Raw genomic sequence first — 14,978 nt, 5'->3', positions numbered from 1 at the left:
GGTGTGGGAGGGGGTTCAGGGTGTGGGAGGGGGCTGGAGTGCAGGAGTGGGTCAGGACTCTGGGATGGGGGTGCAGGCTCTGGGGTGGGGCCGGGGATGAGGGGTTTGGGGTGCAGGAAGGAGCTCTGGGTTGGGGGGGGGGGGCTCAGGGCTGGGGCAGGGGATTGGAGCATGGGCTTACCTCGGGCAGCTCCCGGTTGGCGGCACAACCCGTCCTGGCACTGTGGACCACACTGGCACTGCACCCCAGAAGCAGCAGCCAGTAGCAGGTTTGGCTCCTAGGAAGAGGTGCTCAAGCGGCTCCACGTGGCTCTCGCCCACAGGCACCACCCACCCCAGCTCCAATTGGCCAGGAACCGCCTAGGAGCCAGACCTGCTGCTGGCCGCTTCCAGGGCAAAGCGCGGTGTCGAAACAGGTAGGGACTAGCCTGCCTTAGCTGGGCAACACCGCCGACGGGACTGTAAACAGCCCGGTTGGCGGTGCTGACCAGAGCCGCCGTGACCCAGTACCTTACATTCCACGACCCAGTACTGGGTCACGACCCGCAGTTTGAAAACCACTGCTTTAGAACCTGTGAGAGGTAAGCAGTATACTGGTTCTCAGCACCCCACTCAAAGGGGCAGGACTTCTAGAGATCCTGGCTCACACATGGCTGGAGAGAAAGGTTCCAACCTCTGCAGATGGGCATGGGCCCCCAGACCCTGGCACACACACAGAGGGCAGCGAGAATGGCTCACTCCCCCAGAGGCGAAAATACCCACCTTATCCCAGATCATATGAGAGGAGCAAGGAGGGGGGCTTAGACCCCACTAAAGCAGCAAGAATCCTCTAGATAGGGCACACGCAAGAGGGGAGAGTGTGAGGCTGACAATTCTTCCCCAGTTCCCCTACCACTCACCCCCAGACCCCATCCCTCCATTCCCTCTAACCTCCAAGCCTCCCTCACCTGAGTACCCAACCTCTCTCTCCTCCCCTACCACTCATCCCAATTTATCCCCCCTCCCTTCTTGCAGCCACAACCTCACTCCTATGCCCCCTAATTATCCCTCCCTTCCCAGGAAGCATTCACATGTCAATTTCTACTTCCCAACATTTTTGGGAGTGTAGGGGGGTTGGGGTTCATTGGCAGAGTTGGGGGGTGCACAGGGTTGGGATGCAGGACTGGAGTGCACTGGCAGAGCTGGGGGTGCTGAGGGGTTGCAGTGCACAGTGGTTGAGATGCATTGGCAGAACTATGGAGTGCATGGAGTTGGGGTGCAGGGTGGTTGGGATTCACTGACATGCAGTGAGAATGCAGTGAAATCATTGAGGACTGGCAAAGTTGGGGAGCAGAGGGAATGGGTTCACAGTAGGGATTCACTGGCAGAGCTGTGGGGTGCAGGAAAATTGGGGTGCAGTGTGGTTGGAGTGTACCAGCAGGCCTAGAACTGCAGGGTGGTTGGATGCACTGACAGAGCTGGAGAGTGCAGTGGGGTCAGTGTGGACTGGCAGAGTTGGGATGCAGAGCGAAGGGGTTCAGGGCAGGGGTGTACTGGCAGAGCTGTGGCGTGCACGAAAATTGGGGTGCAGAGTGGTTGGGGTGTACTGATAGAACTGGGGCTTTAGGGTTGGGGATGTTGGGATGCACTGACAGAGCTGATGGTTAGGGGTGGTGGGGTCCACTGACACAGCTGCAGGATGTACAGGGGTTGGGTGTACTGGCAGGCGTGCAGGAAGCTTGGGTGCTGGGTGGTTGGAATCCACAGGCAGAGCTGGGGGCTAGGTGTACTTGAGTCCACTGCAAGAGCTGCAGGGGTCCACTGGCAGAGCTGGATGGTGCCATGCCTACCTCAACTAAGTCCCCAACCTATCTTGTCTCCCCTACCATTCATCCCTTTCCCCTTTGCTGCAATCCGAAACCCTCCTTTCCCCCACTCCTCCATTCCCTAATTACCCCTCCCTTCCTAGGAAGCCTTCACAGTAGCAGAGAAAGATATAACATGACCAAATAACTGGATGTTGAAGCTAGACAAATTCAGACTGGAAATAAGGTGTACATTTTTGACAGTGAAGGTAAATAACCATTGGAACAATTTACCAAGGGTCATGGTGGATTCTCCATTACTGACAATTTTTAACTCAAGATGGGATTTTTTCTAAAAGATCTGCTCTAGGAATTATTATGAGGCAGTCCTGTGGCCTGTGTGTTATTACAGGAGGTCAGACTAGATGATCACAATGGTTCCTTCTGGCTTTGGAATCTAAGAATCTATTAAACATGTCTAGTTCTCCCTCCCCCCACCAAATACTGTGTTTACGTTGCCTCCAAAATAAAACTGCAACCCACAATTCTCAAATTGTAGCCGATTTCCAGCCACTCAGTCCAAATCTCCTTTTGTCTTCAGTGAGAGCTCATGTATAACTTATCTTTTGTTATGTTAACTGAAGCATGAGTTCAAAAGTATCAAGGACTAGTTCACAATCATCATGTTCAAGGAGGTCTGTGATACATCCAGTGATCAGCACCTCTCAGTTTAACAGTACAAGGCAGCAGAAGGAGAATGAAGGTAACTTACCTGTAATTGAAGGTTTTTCAAGATATGTGGTCCCTATCTATATTCCATATGTATGTATGCACTCCATGTGCCTGAGTCCAGAGACTTTCAGTAAGCAGTGTCCATTGGACTACACATGTGCAGTTGTTCTCCTGGTGCTCCAAACTGAGGGCACTAAGAGGAGTTGCAGACCAATGCTTCTCCACTTCCTTTTCTTACCATGAATTTGGTCAAAATCGGCAGCAGAGGGGCTGAGGGTAAATAGTAGATCACAGATAGGGACCACACATATCAAAGAACCTCCAGTTACATGAAAGTAACCTCCATTTCTTCTTCCAGGGCTGGTCCTTATTCCACCTTTGAGAGATTAGTAAGCAGTAGTCAAAGAGCAGATGGGTGCAAGGATGTAGATGGTATGGGCATTTGTAGTACTGATGATCGCACAGCTGTATCTGCAGTAGAAGTCTAGACCAATGCATAATGTCTTCTAAAGGTGTGTATGGAGCTCCAGGTAGCCACCCTACATATATCTAGTAAGGGTATGTCTCTCAGAAATGCTGCAGAGGTTGCTTGCACTCTTTTGGAATGGGTGCTCACACTCGGGTTGGGGGTAGAGTGTGAGCTAGTTGGTAACAAAGGATGATGCAGCCCAAGATCCACTTAGAGAGCTTCTGTGCAGATAGAGCTTGATGCCTTGATCACTCTGCTACGGTGATTTTAAAAATTTGGTATTTTTCTAATTGCTTTTGTTCTCTGTAGATAAAATGTCACTGCCTGTCGGAGTGAAGAAAAATACAGAGTGAAGAAAAATACCACTAAGAGGATGATTTGATTTATGTGAAACTCCGAAATTACTTTAGGGATGAATTTTGGGTGGAAGCAAAGAGAGACCTTCCCTTTATGAAAGATGGTATATGGCAGAGCTGCCATGAATGCCCCCACCTCTCTCACCCCACTAGCTGATGTGATGGAGACGAGGAAGGCTACTTTCATCAAGAGATGGGACATAGCTAATGGTTCCAAGGGAGGTTTGCTGAGAACTGAAAGGATGTGATTGAGATTCCAGACAGGTTGAAATGGTCAAGAGGCCCAAGAACCAGGATTGTTTCGGCCTGCTGGGTGAAATAAGGATGACCGGAGCCCTGTTTTGATGGATCATTGGCAGGACTTGTGGTATTAGTGGGATGAGAGGGAAGGCATATCTGAGGTGGTCCATCCAGGATAGCAGCAGAGCATCGCCCTTTGAGCTGCAGCCCAGAGCTTTTCTGGAGCACTACAGGGGAACTTCTTGTTCACCTGTGAGGCAAAGAGATTCCAAAATGGTGCTCCCCATTGGGTGAAGATCTAGTTCAGAAAGAAATCATGAATCTCCCATTCATGGTCTGTTGAAAAATATCTGCTGAGACTGTCTGCTAGGGAGTTCTGTGCACCTGGCGGGTATACTGCAGATAGGCTTATGTGATTTCTGATATGCCAGTTCCAGAGGTCCAGTGTCTTTACACACAGGGAGAGGGATCTTTTCCTCATGTGCTTGTTTATGTAGAAGACAGTTGACATAATGTTTGACATTACCTGGATGTGTTGGGATTGGATGAGCGGAATGAAAGTGTTTGCAGGCCCTACAGACTGACCTTAATTCCAGAAAGTTGATGTGCAAGCTGACCTCCTGAGGGGTCCAGATGCATTATGCAGTGTGATTGTTGAAAAGGGCTCCTCAGCCTAAGAGGGGAGAATCTGTGATGACAGTCATCTTGGGTATTGGTGGGAGGAAAGGAAGTCCCACCCAAACTTCCTCTGGGTATGTCCATCAAACAAGAGAGGCCATAACGATGGCTGGAATTGTTACTCTGGCATTGACAGTTGTCTTTGTCTGGTGAGTAGACAGAGTGAAGCCAGGTTCACAGGCAACAGAGATAAAGCGTGGCAAATGGTGATATGTAGGTGCATGAGGCCATGTGCCCTAGGAGGGAAAGACCGATCCTGACAGTAGTCCAAGGTCACTCATGGCATGCAATCTCTTCATGGAAAGATAAGCTCTTGCTGTAGTGGAATGCAGTGTTCCTTCTGTGAAGTCTATGGACCTCGTGGGGGTCAAAGTGGACTTCTCATTGTTGACACAGACTCCCTGGGAAGATAGTAGACAGAATAGGAATAGGGTCACTGACTGGACTTCTCTGCTGAACCTGCCTGTCAGGAGCCAGTCGTTGTCATATGGAAAGACAGTAAGCCATTTCTTTTCATCCAAGCCACCACCACTGAAAGCACTTTTGTAAAGACCCTGGGTGCTGTAGCTAGTCCGAATGGGAGGACTGTGAGTTGTTAGTGGTCTTGTCCAATGAGGAACCTTCTGCGTGATAGATAAATGTCTATATGAACATAAGCATCTTACATGTCAAGAGCCACAAACCATGTGCCCTATTCCAGAGAGGGGATTATTGATGCCAATGTGACCAGGCAGAATTTTGATTTTCAGATAAATACATTTAGTTGGTGTAGATCAAGAATCAGTCTCCATCCCCTATTCTTTTGGGGGACCAAGAAATATATGGAGTAGAATCCCTTCCCTTGATGTTGGGATGCAACTGTTACAAGTATATCCTGATTCTGGTATGTACATCCTGGTTCATCAAAAAATGTCGTGTAAGGTATCAAAGGAAAGTTAGTGTAACACATTTGTGAGTAGCACTGTAAAATTATGTACCTCTCATCTCAGGAGTTATGTATCTATATTGGAAAGATGTTCTTATAGTTTGTATCTAAGTGCTAACCCCAGCAGAGGTGAAAAACTGATTTCCTGCCAGATGAGAGATGTTTGTCCATCTATCTGTTGAAATGTAAATCTAGTATTTTCTCATCCACAATCAATCACCAGTCTGAGCTAAATGCAGATGAAGAATAGTGACATTTAACAGAAAGAGACCAGAGAAGGAAAGAGCCTTTGGGGGTTAGGGGGGGCACTTCAAAGGTTTATTGGACTATAAATGGAGGACAAGGAAAGCACCCTAGTCTTCTTGCATCTAGGAAGTAAACTGAGAGCACGTTTATATTCATGAAAATGGGATCTCAACCAAGCTTGGTTGAAAATGCTACAAAGGACATTTAGGATGAGCTAAACTTATTTAGCCTGGAGATTAGTCTGTTAAATTTCATCTCACAAAGCGTGTTATACTTGTGTTTTATAAGTAACCAGTTGCTTTCATTATCCTTACTCACTATGTCTTAAATCTTGATCTTGGATAATAAACTTATGATTGTTTTCACTATAAATATACCTCAGTACTGTCGTTTTGTATAAGGAGCTGATCCTGAATTGAACCATTCAATCTGGTGTGTACACAGTTCCCTTGGGGACAGCAGACCTGGTATTTCTGTGAATGTTCAGTCAATAAAGGGCTGATCGTTACAAGGGAACTCATCAAAGAGGCTCAGGGACTGGGGTACATCTATTGTTACCTGTAAGGCAAAGCAGGGGCTGTCATAGCCCAGAGGCAATTGTCTAGGTGGCTGACAGGCTGGAGACATCAAGAAGCTGGTTCCTAGTGAAGCAAAAGCAAGTGTCCCTCTCACTGGAGGCAGAAGGTAACAAGATGACTCAGCTTTAGGCACCCTGAGAACCATCACAACCATACACCACCACTACCACCCAGACTGGCCATCAGCACTCAAGGACTGACTGCCTTATGTTCATCTATTAGCATTGGTTCAGGGATAATAAACTTAACCCTGCTCTGAAGCATGGTGGAAGTTTGTCACTGGCTAAAGCTGACTTTGTACAGATTTAATGTGCACTGCTAAAAAAATGCCTAGCAGTTCCCAGATGTATAAACATTACTAGCGTGAAACCTTAACATAAAACAAGACAGACCAGACAATAAGAGATCTGAATATCGGAAGCCAGTGATTGCTATTGTGCAGCACATGAGATTCAAGGTCTTTGTTGATGTTATTACCTGGTCAGCGTGGGGTAAGTCGAAGAATACCCATCATTAGCAGAATTAATCAGCTCTGGGACCCCAACACTGGAGATGTCTTCCACAGCTTTCAAGATGTTGTCTGTGTGCTCCATATATACACTGAACCCAAACATCAGGATAACAAGTCAGTACATGTTATGCAGGGGCAGGACAGTAGCTTCCATTACAAATCCCATTCCTGACTTCCCTCTAGCCAAACTGAGTTACATGTCATTGAAAATCATTGACTTGAACCTGTGCCTTTCTCCCTTTTTCTCTAGCTCATCAGCAGCTGGTTATAGTCTCCCCTGCCACAACCTTCCAGAGAGTTAGAACTCCTTAAACTGACATGGCAGCTACACCTGAAGAAATAGGTTGCAATTAAGCAAAAATATTGACAATTATCTGTTGTGGTTAGTTTTGCGTCAGTCCTGCTCCCACTGATCTCAATTAGAGCTTTTTACCATTGTCTTTAATAGAAGCAGAATCAGACACTATACTATAGCCCCTTTACACTGCCAGAATGCATATATACACATGCACACACACACACACGCATGTGTGTTGGACTGTATTGACAAATTCGGTGTAGAAAAAACAGAAGGCTTGGAGGTCTTTCTATAGCCGAGGTCTAACAGAGTTTTTCCTTTAACTCAAGTGGTAGAGGCTTGTGTTTCTGGAACTATAGGTACAGAGTTCTAGGCCTGGCTCCACAGGTGTATGATCTAATGCAGAGAGGTGGATGCCTCTTCATATTTAAGGTTGCAACTGTGGTATCAATATAAGGCTGATTTTGATCCCCTGCTAACTAAAAATAAAATTCTTCATACTTTCAGATTTGTAGGTGCAGTTTCACAGACATCTTGAGAAAGCTTTGATGATATTGATTAACATCCTTTTGAAAGTAAAAGATTTTTAAATGGCTGCTTTTGAAACTGCATTTTCCAATAAGCAGTTGCACAAACATCAGTTTCCAGACACAGTTTGCACATCCTGTAGGATTACTGTTCGCTTCCTGTCTTATTTGTCTTAGGAGGAAAAAAATAAGGTTATGAAAACTGTTCCAATCTGTTTTTCAAGAACTGTTTATATTTTTTCCTGTTCCCCACGCCTGACAAGGCTTTCTGGAGAAGCATTACAGCACATTGTGCACTGGATACTCTTAAAGAACCCCTTGGTTTGATCTAGCCAGAATACCTTAACAGAAACTGAGACTAAAGCTGTTTATGAAGAGAGTTTGCTCTCAGAAACCAAGTTACTGCAGCAGAAGCAAAGCATTCTTACCAGACCAGAGTGTGTAGTGCATCACTGAACTGGCTACCCTTCTCTCGCATGCCACTAGGCTGCATCCATGACTGGCAGAGGAACTGCTTAGCAAGTGAAGCTGTCAAAGATAAGCAATAAAATGAGGAGGGGCCTGGATGTGTTTTGTCTCACTGAGAATACAAGCATCCAAGATAATTTTCTTCTCCCTCATACAAATGCAGTATAGCCGAATGCTTCTGGCTAATTACAATGTAATTCCACTTCAAGCAGATACTATGTTCTCCGTACAGGTGCCTGCCAAAGTGCTAAAGCTGAGGGAGTTGGGAAAGGCGTTTTCCTTAGAGATCATTACTCACCACACTAATGAGATTTATATACAAGTCTAGTGAGCTCTTGGCCTGTACAGTGGTTCTTACTGGAGTCATTCTCTCTTTGTCCATTCATGTCCGACAATGCTACAATGGGTTTCCTTTCCTTCCTCTGGTCTGTGGAGCCAGAGATCAGTTTTTCCCTGCTGCAGGGGCTAAGTGTCACCCCCTTGGGAAACCAGAAATGAGGTTTTCCAAAGCTGATATACAAGTATTAACTCAAATGTTAGTGCACCGGTGACAGGTGAACTTTCCCTTTGGCCACAGCATTTTCATATTAATTTGAACTGGCAAATTTACAGTTTAGAATTTTGTAATCAGAAATAATTATCTTCCTCCAAAGGCTGCATCTGCTTCTCTGACATAAATGGCCAAAGAAAATAAATGATCAGGTAAGAGTAAATTTTTCATCGTTATTCCTATTGTTAGGGGACTATAGAGCCCACACACAGGCCGCACCCTGAGATGCTCCCATGTCTCCGGGGTGAGCCACCTTTACCCTTTCTTGTTTTTTAATGTTTATCTTTTAGTATGTGTTCACGTTTTCTAGCAGTAAGGGAAGCCATGGTTGGGGCATGTCTGGACATGCTGGGTATGTGCCTGTCACAGGGCGCATGAGTAGCCTAGAGTATAGATGAGTGTGTTAAGAGCTTCTCTGTGTGGTGTGTAGTGCACTAGTGACATACTCTAGACAGAGAAACAGATTCATCCAACTGCAGTTGGTACGCCTGGCTGGACCATCCAGCAGGGAGTGAGATTTTACTTACTTGCAGTATTGTAGCCTAGGATCATATAGTTAGGTCCTATTGTAATTTTCAATAACTTGTTAAAACCTGCTGAGTGTCTCTCAAACTTGACTGAATTGCTCTGGGGGAAGGGCAATTTGTAACACTATCCAGGGCAGACAGTTCACCCCTACATTCTCTCCCTGGGATGAAGTAACTGTGTATAATTCTGAATAGTTTTGTGGATCTGAGACACCGCTAGAATGCAACACTTTACAGAGAGGAGCCTGCAAACTTGCACTCTTAGCTTTAGCAGTATCTGGTGAACATGGGAAATGAAGGCCAGCAAGTTTCCTTGCATATTCCTTGCAAGAAGATCTCTCAGCCCATGTGGCTACTGTCCCCGTTAGCAAGTGAACTCTAATCAGCTTGCAAGAGCTGCTCCTCTTGCTTTATTAGGGCTTGTTATAGTTTTTCTAACACTTTACTGTAACACTTTACTGTATAGTGTCAGGAACAGAAATAGTTAAAGTGGAACAGTCCCCCAATTGGGATGTACTTATACCACTATAGTTTATTCTCGTTAATGTATGTGAATAAGCTATACTGTTACAAGCACCTTTATAGTGGTACAATTGTGCCGACTCCAGTGGTTGTACCAATTTACTTTTATCAGTAAAATTACCCCCCTAACCAAAATAGTTCAGTCAGGATTAAAACTGTGTGTAGAATTAGGCTTAAGTTAAACGCTTCTTCTCAGCCATCTTGCCTTTCAGCCATCATTTCTCCTTACTGAAGAATGATTAAAAAACCAAAAAACTAATAGAACTGTACACTGTTTTCTTGTGTGACTGACATATAATAAAGCAGGTGGTAAAGAGCTTCCAATACATTTAGTGTTATTCATGTTAGCAAGTTTTCTAGACTGCCTGGTGAGAAGCCAAAGCATTACAGATAAAGGATAGCCAAAGCATTACAGATAAAGAACCTGTCCAGGAAAAGAGGTTCTGCACACATTACCTATTTTATCTTTTTTCCAACTGGCCACAGGTTTTTCAGCAATGACAATCAGGAGCTGAGTGAGGGTAAGTGCACACTGGAAATTGGGAACGCTGTGCTGGAAATTCAGCAAGTAGTGAAAACTCTCGCTGTGGGTGACAGGAAAGAAAAGGGATGAAGACATTGCAGATATGTCACATATATACACAGAAAGAGAGGAAGTGCCAGCCCAGATCAGACCCTGAGATCCTGCTAGCCTGGCATTCTGTCTCCAATGGTGATCAGCACCAGATGCCTCAATACAGTAACTCCTCACTTAAGGTTGTAGTTGTGTTCCTGAAAAACGCTATTTTAAGCGAAACAATGTTAAGCGAATCCAATTTCCCCATAAGAATTAATGTAAATGGGGGGGGTTAGGTTCCAGGGAAATGTTTTTCACTAGACAAAAGATTATATATATAATACACACACACACAAATATAAGTTTTAAACAAACAATTTAGTACTGTACACAGCAATGATGACTGTGAAGCTTGGTTGAGGTGGTGAAGTCAGAGGGTGGAAAAGGGTGGGATATTTCCCAGGGAATGCCTTACTGCTAAATGATGAACTAGCACTCGGCTGTGCCCTCAAGGGTTAACACATGTTGTTAATGTAGCCTCACACTCTACAAGGCAGCACAAATGGAGGAAGAGGAGACAGCATGGCAGAGAGAGACAGAGACACACACCTCGCGTGTGTGTGTGTGAGAGAGAGAGAGAGACAGACAGACACACACACCATGTGTGTGTGAGAGAGAGAGAGAGACGCACATTGCCCCTTTAAGTACGTTGATCCCACTCTAAGTACACTGCCTTTTAAAGTAGATCAGCAAGTTGACAGCACCTGCTGCCAGCAAGCTCCCTCCATCCTGAGCCCTGTCATGTTGTTCTCCCCCCCACACCCCACCCCACTCTGTGGAGATGGGGTAAAGGGGCAGGAGCGGGGGGGAGGGGGACACCCTGACATTAGCACTGCTCTTCCCCTCCCTTCACAGCAAGCAGGAGGCTCCTGGAAGCAGCTCCAAGGCAGAGGGCAGGAGCAGCACACAGCAGTGGTGGGAGGGACAGCTGAACTGCCCGGCAATTGATAGCCTGCTGGGTGGCTGCCGCACAGGGAACTTAGGGGAGCTGATGGGGGACTGCCGCCCCACCCTGGTTCCAAGCCCCCACCAGCTAGCTCCAATGGGCTGCTCTTTCTGCAAGCAGTGGACAAAGCAGGCGATTGCCAAACAACGTTATAAGGGAGCATTGCCCAACTTTAAATGAGCATGTTCTCTAATTGATCAGCAACGTAACAATGAAATGTTAACCGGGACAACGTTAAGTGAGGAGTTACAGTACTGGAAAAACCTGAAAAAAAAAGAAGCTTCTGTCTAACCTCAGACAGTTTGAGGTTTACTTGGGCATGGGGATTGCGACTATTTTTATCTTATGTTACTGTGGATGTTCTCCCATATAAATGTTTATTCCTTTTGCTGAATCCTACTACTCTCCTTGTCTCAACGGTATCCAGTTGCAATGAGTTCCACAAGCAAATGATATCATGTAAAACGTACTTACTTTTTATCATTTCAAATGTGTTGACTTTTACATTAATTGAATGTCCCCCTTGTTCTTGTATAATAAGATCTTGTATAATGATAGCACCTGATCTACCTTCCCTTCTCTATCCCATACCTCTATCATGTTCTCTCTCTTTCATCTCCTTGCTAAGCAAAACAGACCAAGCCTTCTCAGTATCACTAGATTCTAATCATTCTCATGACGTGCTTCTGAACTCCTTCTATTTCTGCTATATCCCTTTGAGATGGAGAGACTAAAACTGAATGCAGTATTTTCAAATGAGGGTGTCCCTTTGATTTTTAGAGCCAGAGTCTCTAACACTGCGAGACACAAAGGGGTCAGATTCTCACCATACAGTACTCAACAGAGAATTCCCTTGATGGAATGGAGCTTCTTGCTGGCATAAGGCTGGCAGAGCTGGCCAACTGCCCCATCTTATCTCAGTATAAGGAGCATGCTGGGGGCAAAGAGGGGATGCTCTGGTACACTATGCCACTTCTCTACTCATGTTAAGTCATACTGAGACCTTATGTCAGAGGTGTAAGTTAGAGCAGTCTAAGGGCTGCTCTAACTAATGCTGGGGCATAGATTAACAGAATAGGGGCGCCATTACTGTCTTCTGGACAGCCACACTTTAATGTCCAGTAGACCTTGCATGCAAAAGAGAATTTGGCCCATTTGATGCAATGGAAAAATTCTTACTGATCATTTCCTTTCTGCAAACAGTGTCTCCCACAATTCTGGAAGTCTGAGGTGCTCTCCTTTCTCAGCAGCTCAGAGAGGTGGATCAGCAGAGTTTAAGCACCTTCTGGTCTGGCCACACCTCTTCTGTTCCCGCATGCCACCAGATGAATTATTCCCAAACTGTGAAACATGTATAACATCATTAACAAATATTCCAGAGATAACAAAATAACTATGTATATTAGACCAAGAAAGACAGTCCTGTGGTAATGATTCCACTTAGTATCTGACTCCAACTCATGAGCCATCCAGGGTGGGTAGAATCGTGGGAGACACTGTTTGCAGAAAGAAAATTATCGCTACAAAATTTTCTGTTCCATGGTTCAGTGTCTCCCACAATTCTGGATATCTGAGAAGTAGAGAGTAGTGATAAGATATAGGGAGAGTTATGAAACAAGAGTTTGGCAGAAAAGACGCACCCTCTTTTTATGAGCTCACTCAAAGGTCTATATTAGTTCTGGGCCACTGCCTGCAGCATCTTCCTGCCAAAGGAGGCCTCTGCGGAAGACAGAAAATCCATCTTGTAGTGCTTAATGAAGGTGTTAGCTGTACACCAAGTGCTTGCTTTGCAAATTTCCGAAGTGGATGTGGTGACAGTGGATACTGTGTTCACACCCTACACACTACTGTAATGATGTTTGTACAAGGTATGCCTTGTGAGTCTCATTTGAAAACCCATAACTTGCACATACAATGGCAAACTGCACATAGCAACATTATATGTAAAGTTTGTGTATAAACTGAAATCATGACTGAAGTATATTTCCCCAGAGAAGTCTAGGGAGTGGCTAAACCAGTTCCTCAGAGACAAAGGGCAAGCTGATGCCTCAGCCTGATCAGTCAACAAACCCAATGGACATTACCTGCTAAGTGGCCATTCTTTGGCAAGGAAGGGAGCAGGGACAAAAATCTACATCTTAGCAAAGAAACAACATGGAGTTTCCTTTCTTCACCAGACTGCCTGTCGCCTTGCTCCCAGTTGCAAATGCTTCTCAAATGAGGACAGGACTATAAAAGGAACGGGCAGACACCCCCAAGAGACCCTTCTTTCTCTCCCTGTCTGTCTCTGGCATTGCCCCTAAGAAGACAAAGGAAAACAGCCATTGGACTCTGGGAGTGGGTCCTGAGAGTTTGGTCAGTATCTGCTGGAGTATGTGGTAAAAAACTTTTCTTGGATCTAATACAGTTTGTTAAGTTAAGCATTAGTAAACATTTTATTTTCTTTTTTTTGCAACCATTTCTGATTTGTATGCCTCATATATATCACTTAAAATCTCTCTCTGTGTATTTAATAAACTTGTTTTACTGTTTTCTCTAATCCAGTGTGTTTCATTTGGGGTGTCTGGGTACTCTATTTAAAATAATAAACTGGCATACTATTCCCTTAAAGGAATAAAGGACTTAATATATTTGTACTGTTCAGGAAAGGGCTGGGCAGCACAGGGCATAAATTTCTGAGGGAAGATCTGGGATTGCGGGTGTGTTGGGGTCACCCTGCAGCATAACTCAGGCTGGTAAGGGCCAAGTTGTGGCTGGCTGGCTGCAGCACACAGACATGGCTGGGAGTGACTTACATGCTGGAGGCTGTTTGTGAGCAGTCCAGGTTGGAAGCTACAGCAGTAAGGCATTGCAAAGGGCATCCCAGGTTACAGGGCAGTGGTTACACAGCTACTCATTAGTGTAGATTGTGCCCTGGTATGTCATGGATGCTAAGGAGGATGCTAAGGATCTCATGGAGTGCACCTTGATCCCTTCTGGAACAGGAACCTTTGATGATTTGTAGGCTTCCATAATACATAGTCTAATCTACCTAGCAATGGAGGCATTTTGGATGGAAGACATGAATATAGAGCCTGATCTCGAGGATTCTGTATGCTTTAGATAGATTTTAAAGCTCTTCTGACATGTAAGGTTTGCTGTTTCTTTTCTGTTGGATGTTGTGGTTTTGGACAGAACGAAGGAAGCATAACCTCTTGGGAAACGTGGAGGGAGAAATTTATCTTAGGAAGAAGGGATTTTGGTTCTGAGCACCACCCTAACCACATGAAACACACAGTAAGGCTCGTGTATGGGTAAGGCTGCCAGCTTCGACACTAGCCTGGAAGACATGGCAGCTACTAAAATACAAAGCATAAATAAAAGGCCGACACTGAAGTCAGAGGATCGAATGGAGTCCTTGGTAGGGCCCTCAAAATTAGCAGAAGGTCCCATTTTGGGAAGACTGGACTGACCATCAGTCTGGATAATTGGACAGCTAGAAGGAATCTGACTGAACAAGAACTACCTAACACGCAATGGTACTGAAGGCTTCTGTCCATGCCTTCTTAGAGAAAGTCCAGAATGGTTGGAATTCCAGGATTTCCGGGATTTGCACTGTGCTATTGGTACCAGTTGTAGAATCTGGACCAGACAGAGGAGTACACGTTTAGTGTCACTGCTCTCCTAGATGAAAGCAATTACTTAATGACTCTGGAGGACAGACAGAGACCTTCTAGACCAAACCAGGACACCCCCCGTTCCCCGCAGTAAGCAGGCTGATAATCAGTCCTACTCGGGCATGGTCAATGGAATTCAACTGTGGGCACAGCAGACACAGGAGCTGATCCTATTTAGGAACCCATGACATTTTTTGCTAATACCATTGAACTTGTTAGGCAGAGAGAGCTCAGGCTCGTGAGAAGCAGGGAGTGGAGCGAACAGGGTGGCTGCTTGATCTTGCAGGACTGCATTCTGTGCCTCTAGGATGATAGCCTGGGCCTGCTAGGTCCTGCAAGGTCTGTAGGG

The 14,978-nt window shown here is 45.4% G+C and overlaps 1 protein-coding gene across 4 annotated transcripts in view; it reads right to left on the bottom strand.

The window, feature by feature from the left end:
• Positions 1 to 14,978, bottom strand: part of FANCD2 (FA complementation group D2) — a 188,493-nt gene that overhangs the window by 55,167 nt on the left and 118,348 nt on the right. For all 4 annotated transcript variants that reach the window (XM_073352718.1, XM_073352719.2, XM_073352722.1 and 1 more), the window contains exons 34-36: positions 9,868 to 9,995; positions 7,773 to 7,872; positions 6,486 to 6,608 (exon numbers count right to left, since the gene is read on the bottom strand). In XM_073352718.1, the coding sequence (XP_073208819.1) occupies positions 6,486 to 6,608; positions 7,773 to 7,872; positions 9,868 to 9,995 (351 nt within the window). The remainder of the gene's footprint in view (positions 1 to 6,485; positions 6,609 to 7,772; positions 7,873 to 9,867; positions 9,996 to 14,978) is intronic.

The sequence above is a fragment of the Lepidochelys kempii genome, chromosome 7, assembly GCF_965140285.1.
Source record: "Lepidochelys kempii isolate rLepKem1 chromosome 7, rLepKem1.hap1, whole genome shotgun sequence".
Classification (NCBI taxonomy): Eukaryota; Metazoa; Chordata; order Testudines; family Cheloniidae; genus Lepidochelys; species Lepidochelys kempii.
The sequence above is the reverse complement of the archived record's forward strand: the minus strand, read 5'-3'. Positions and strand labels throughout refer to the sequence as shown.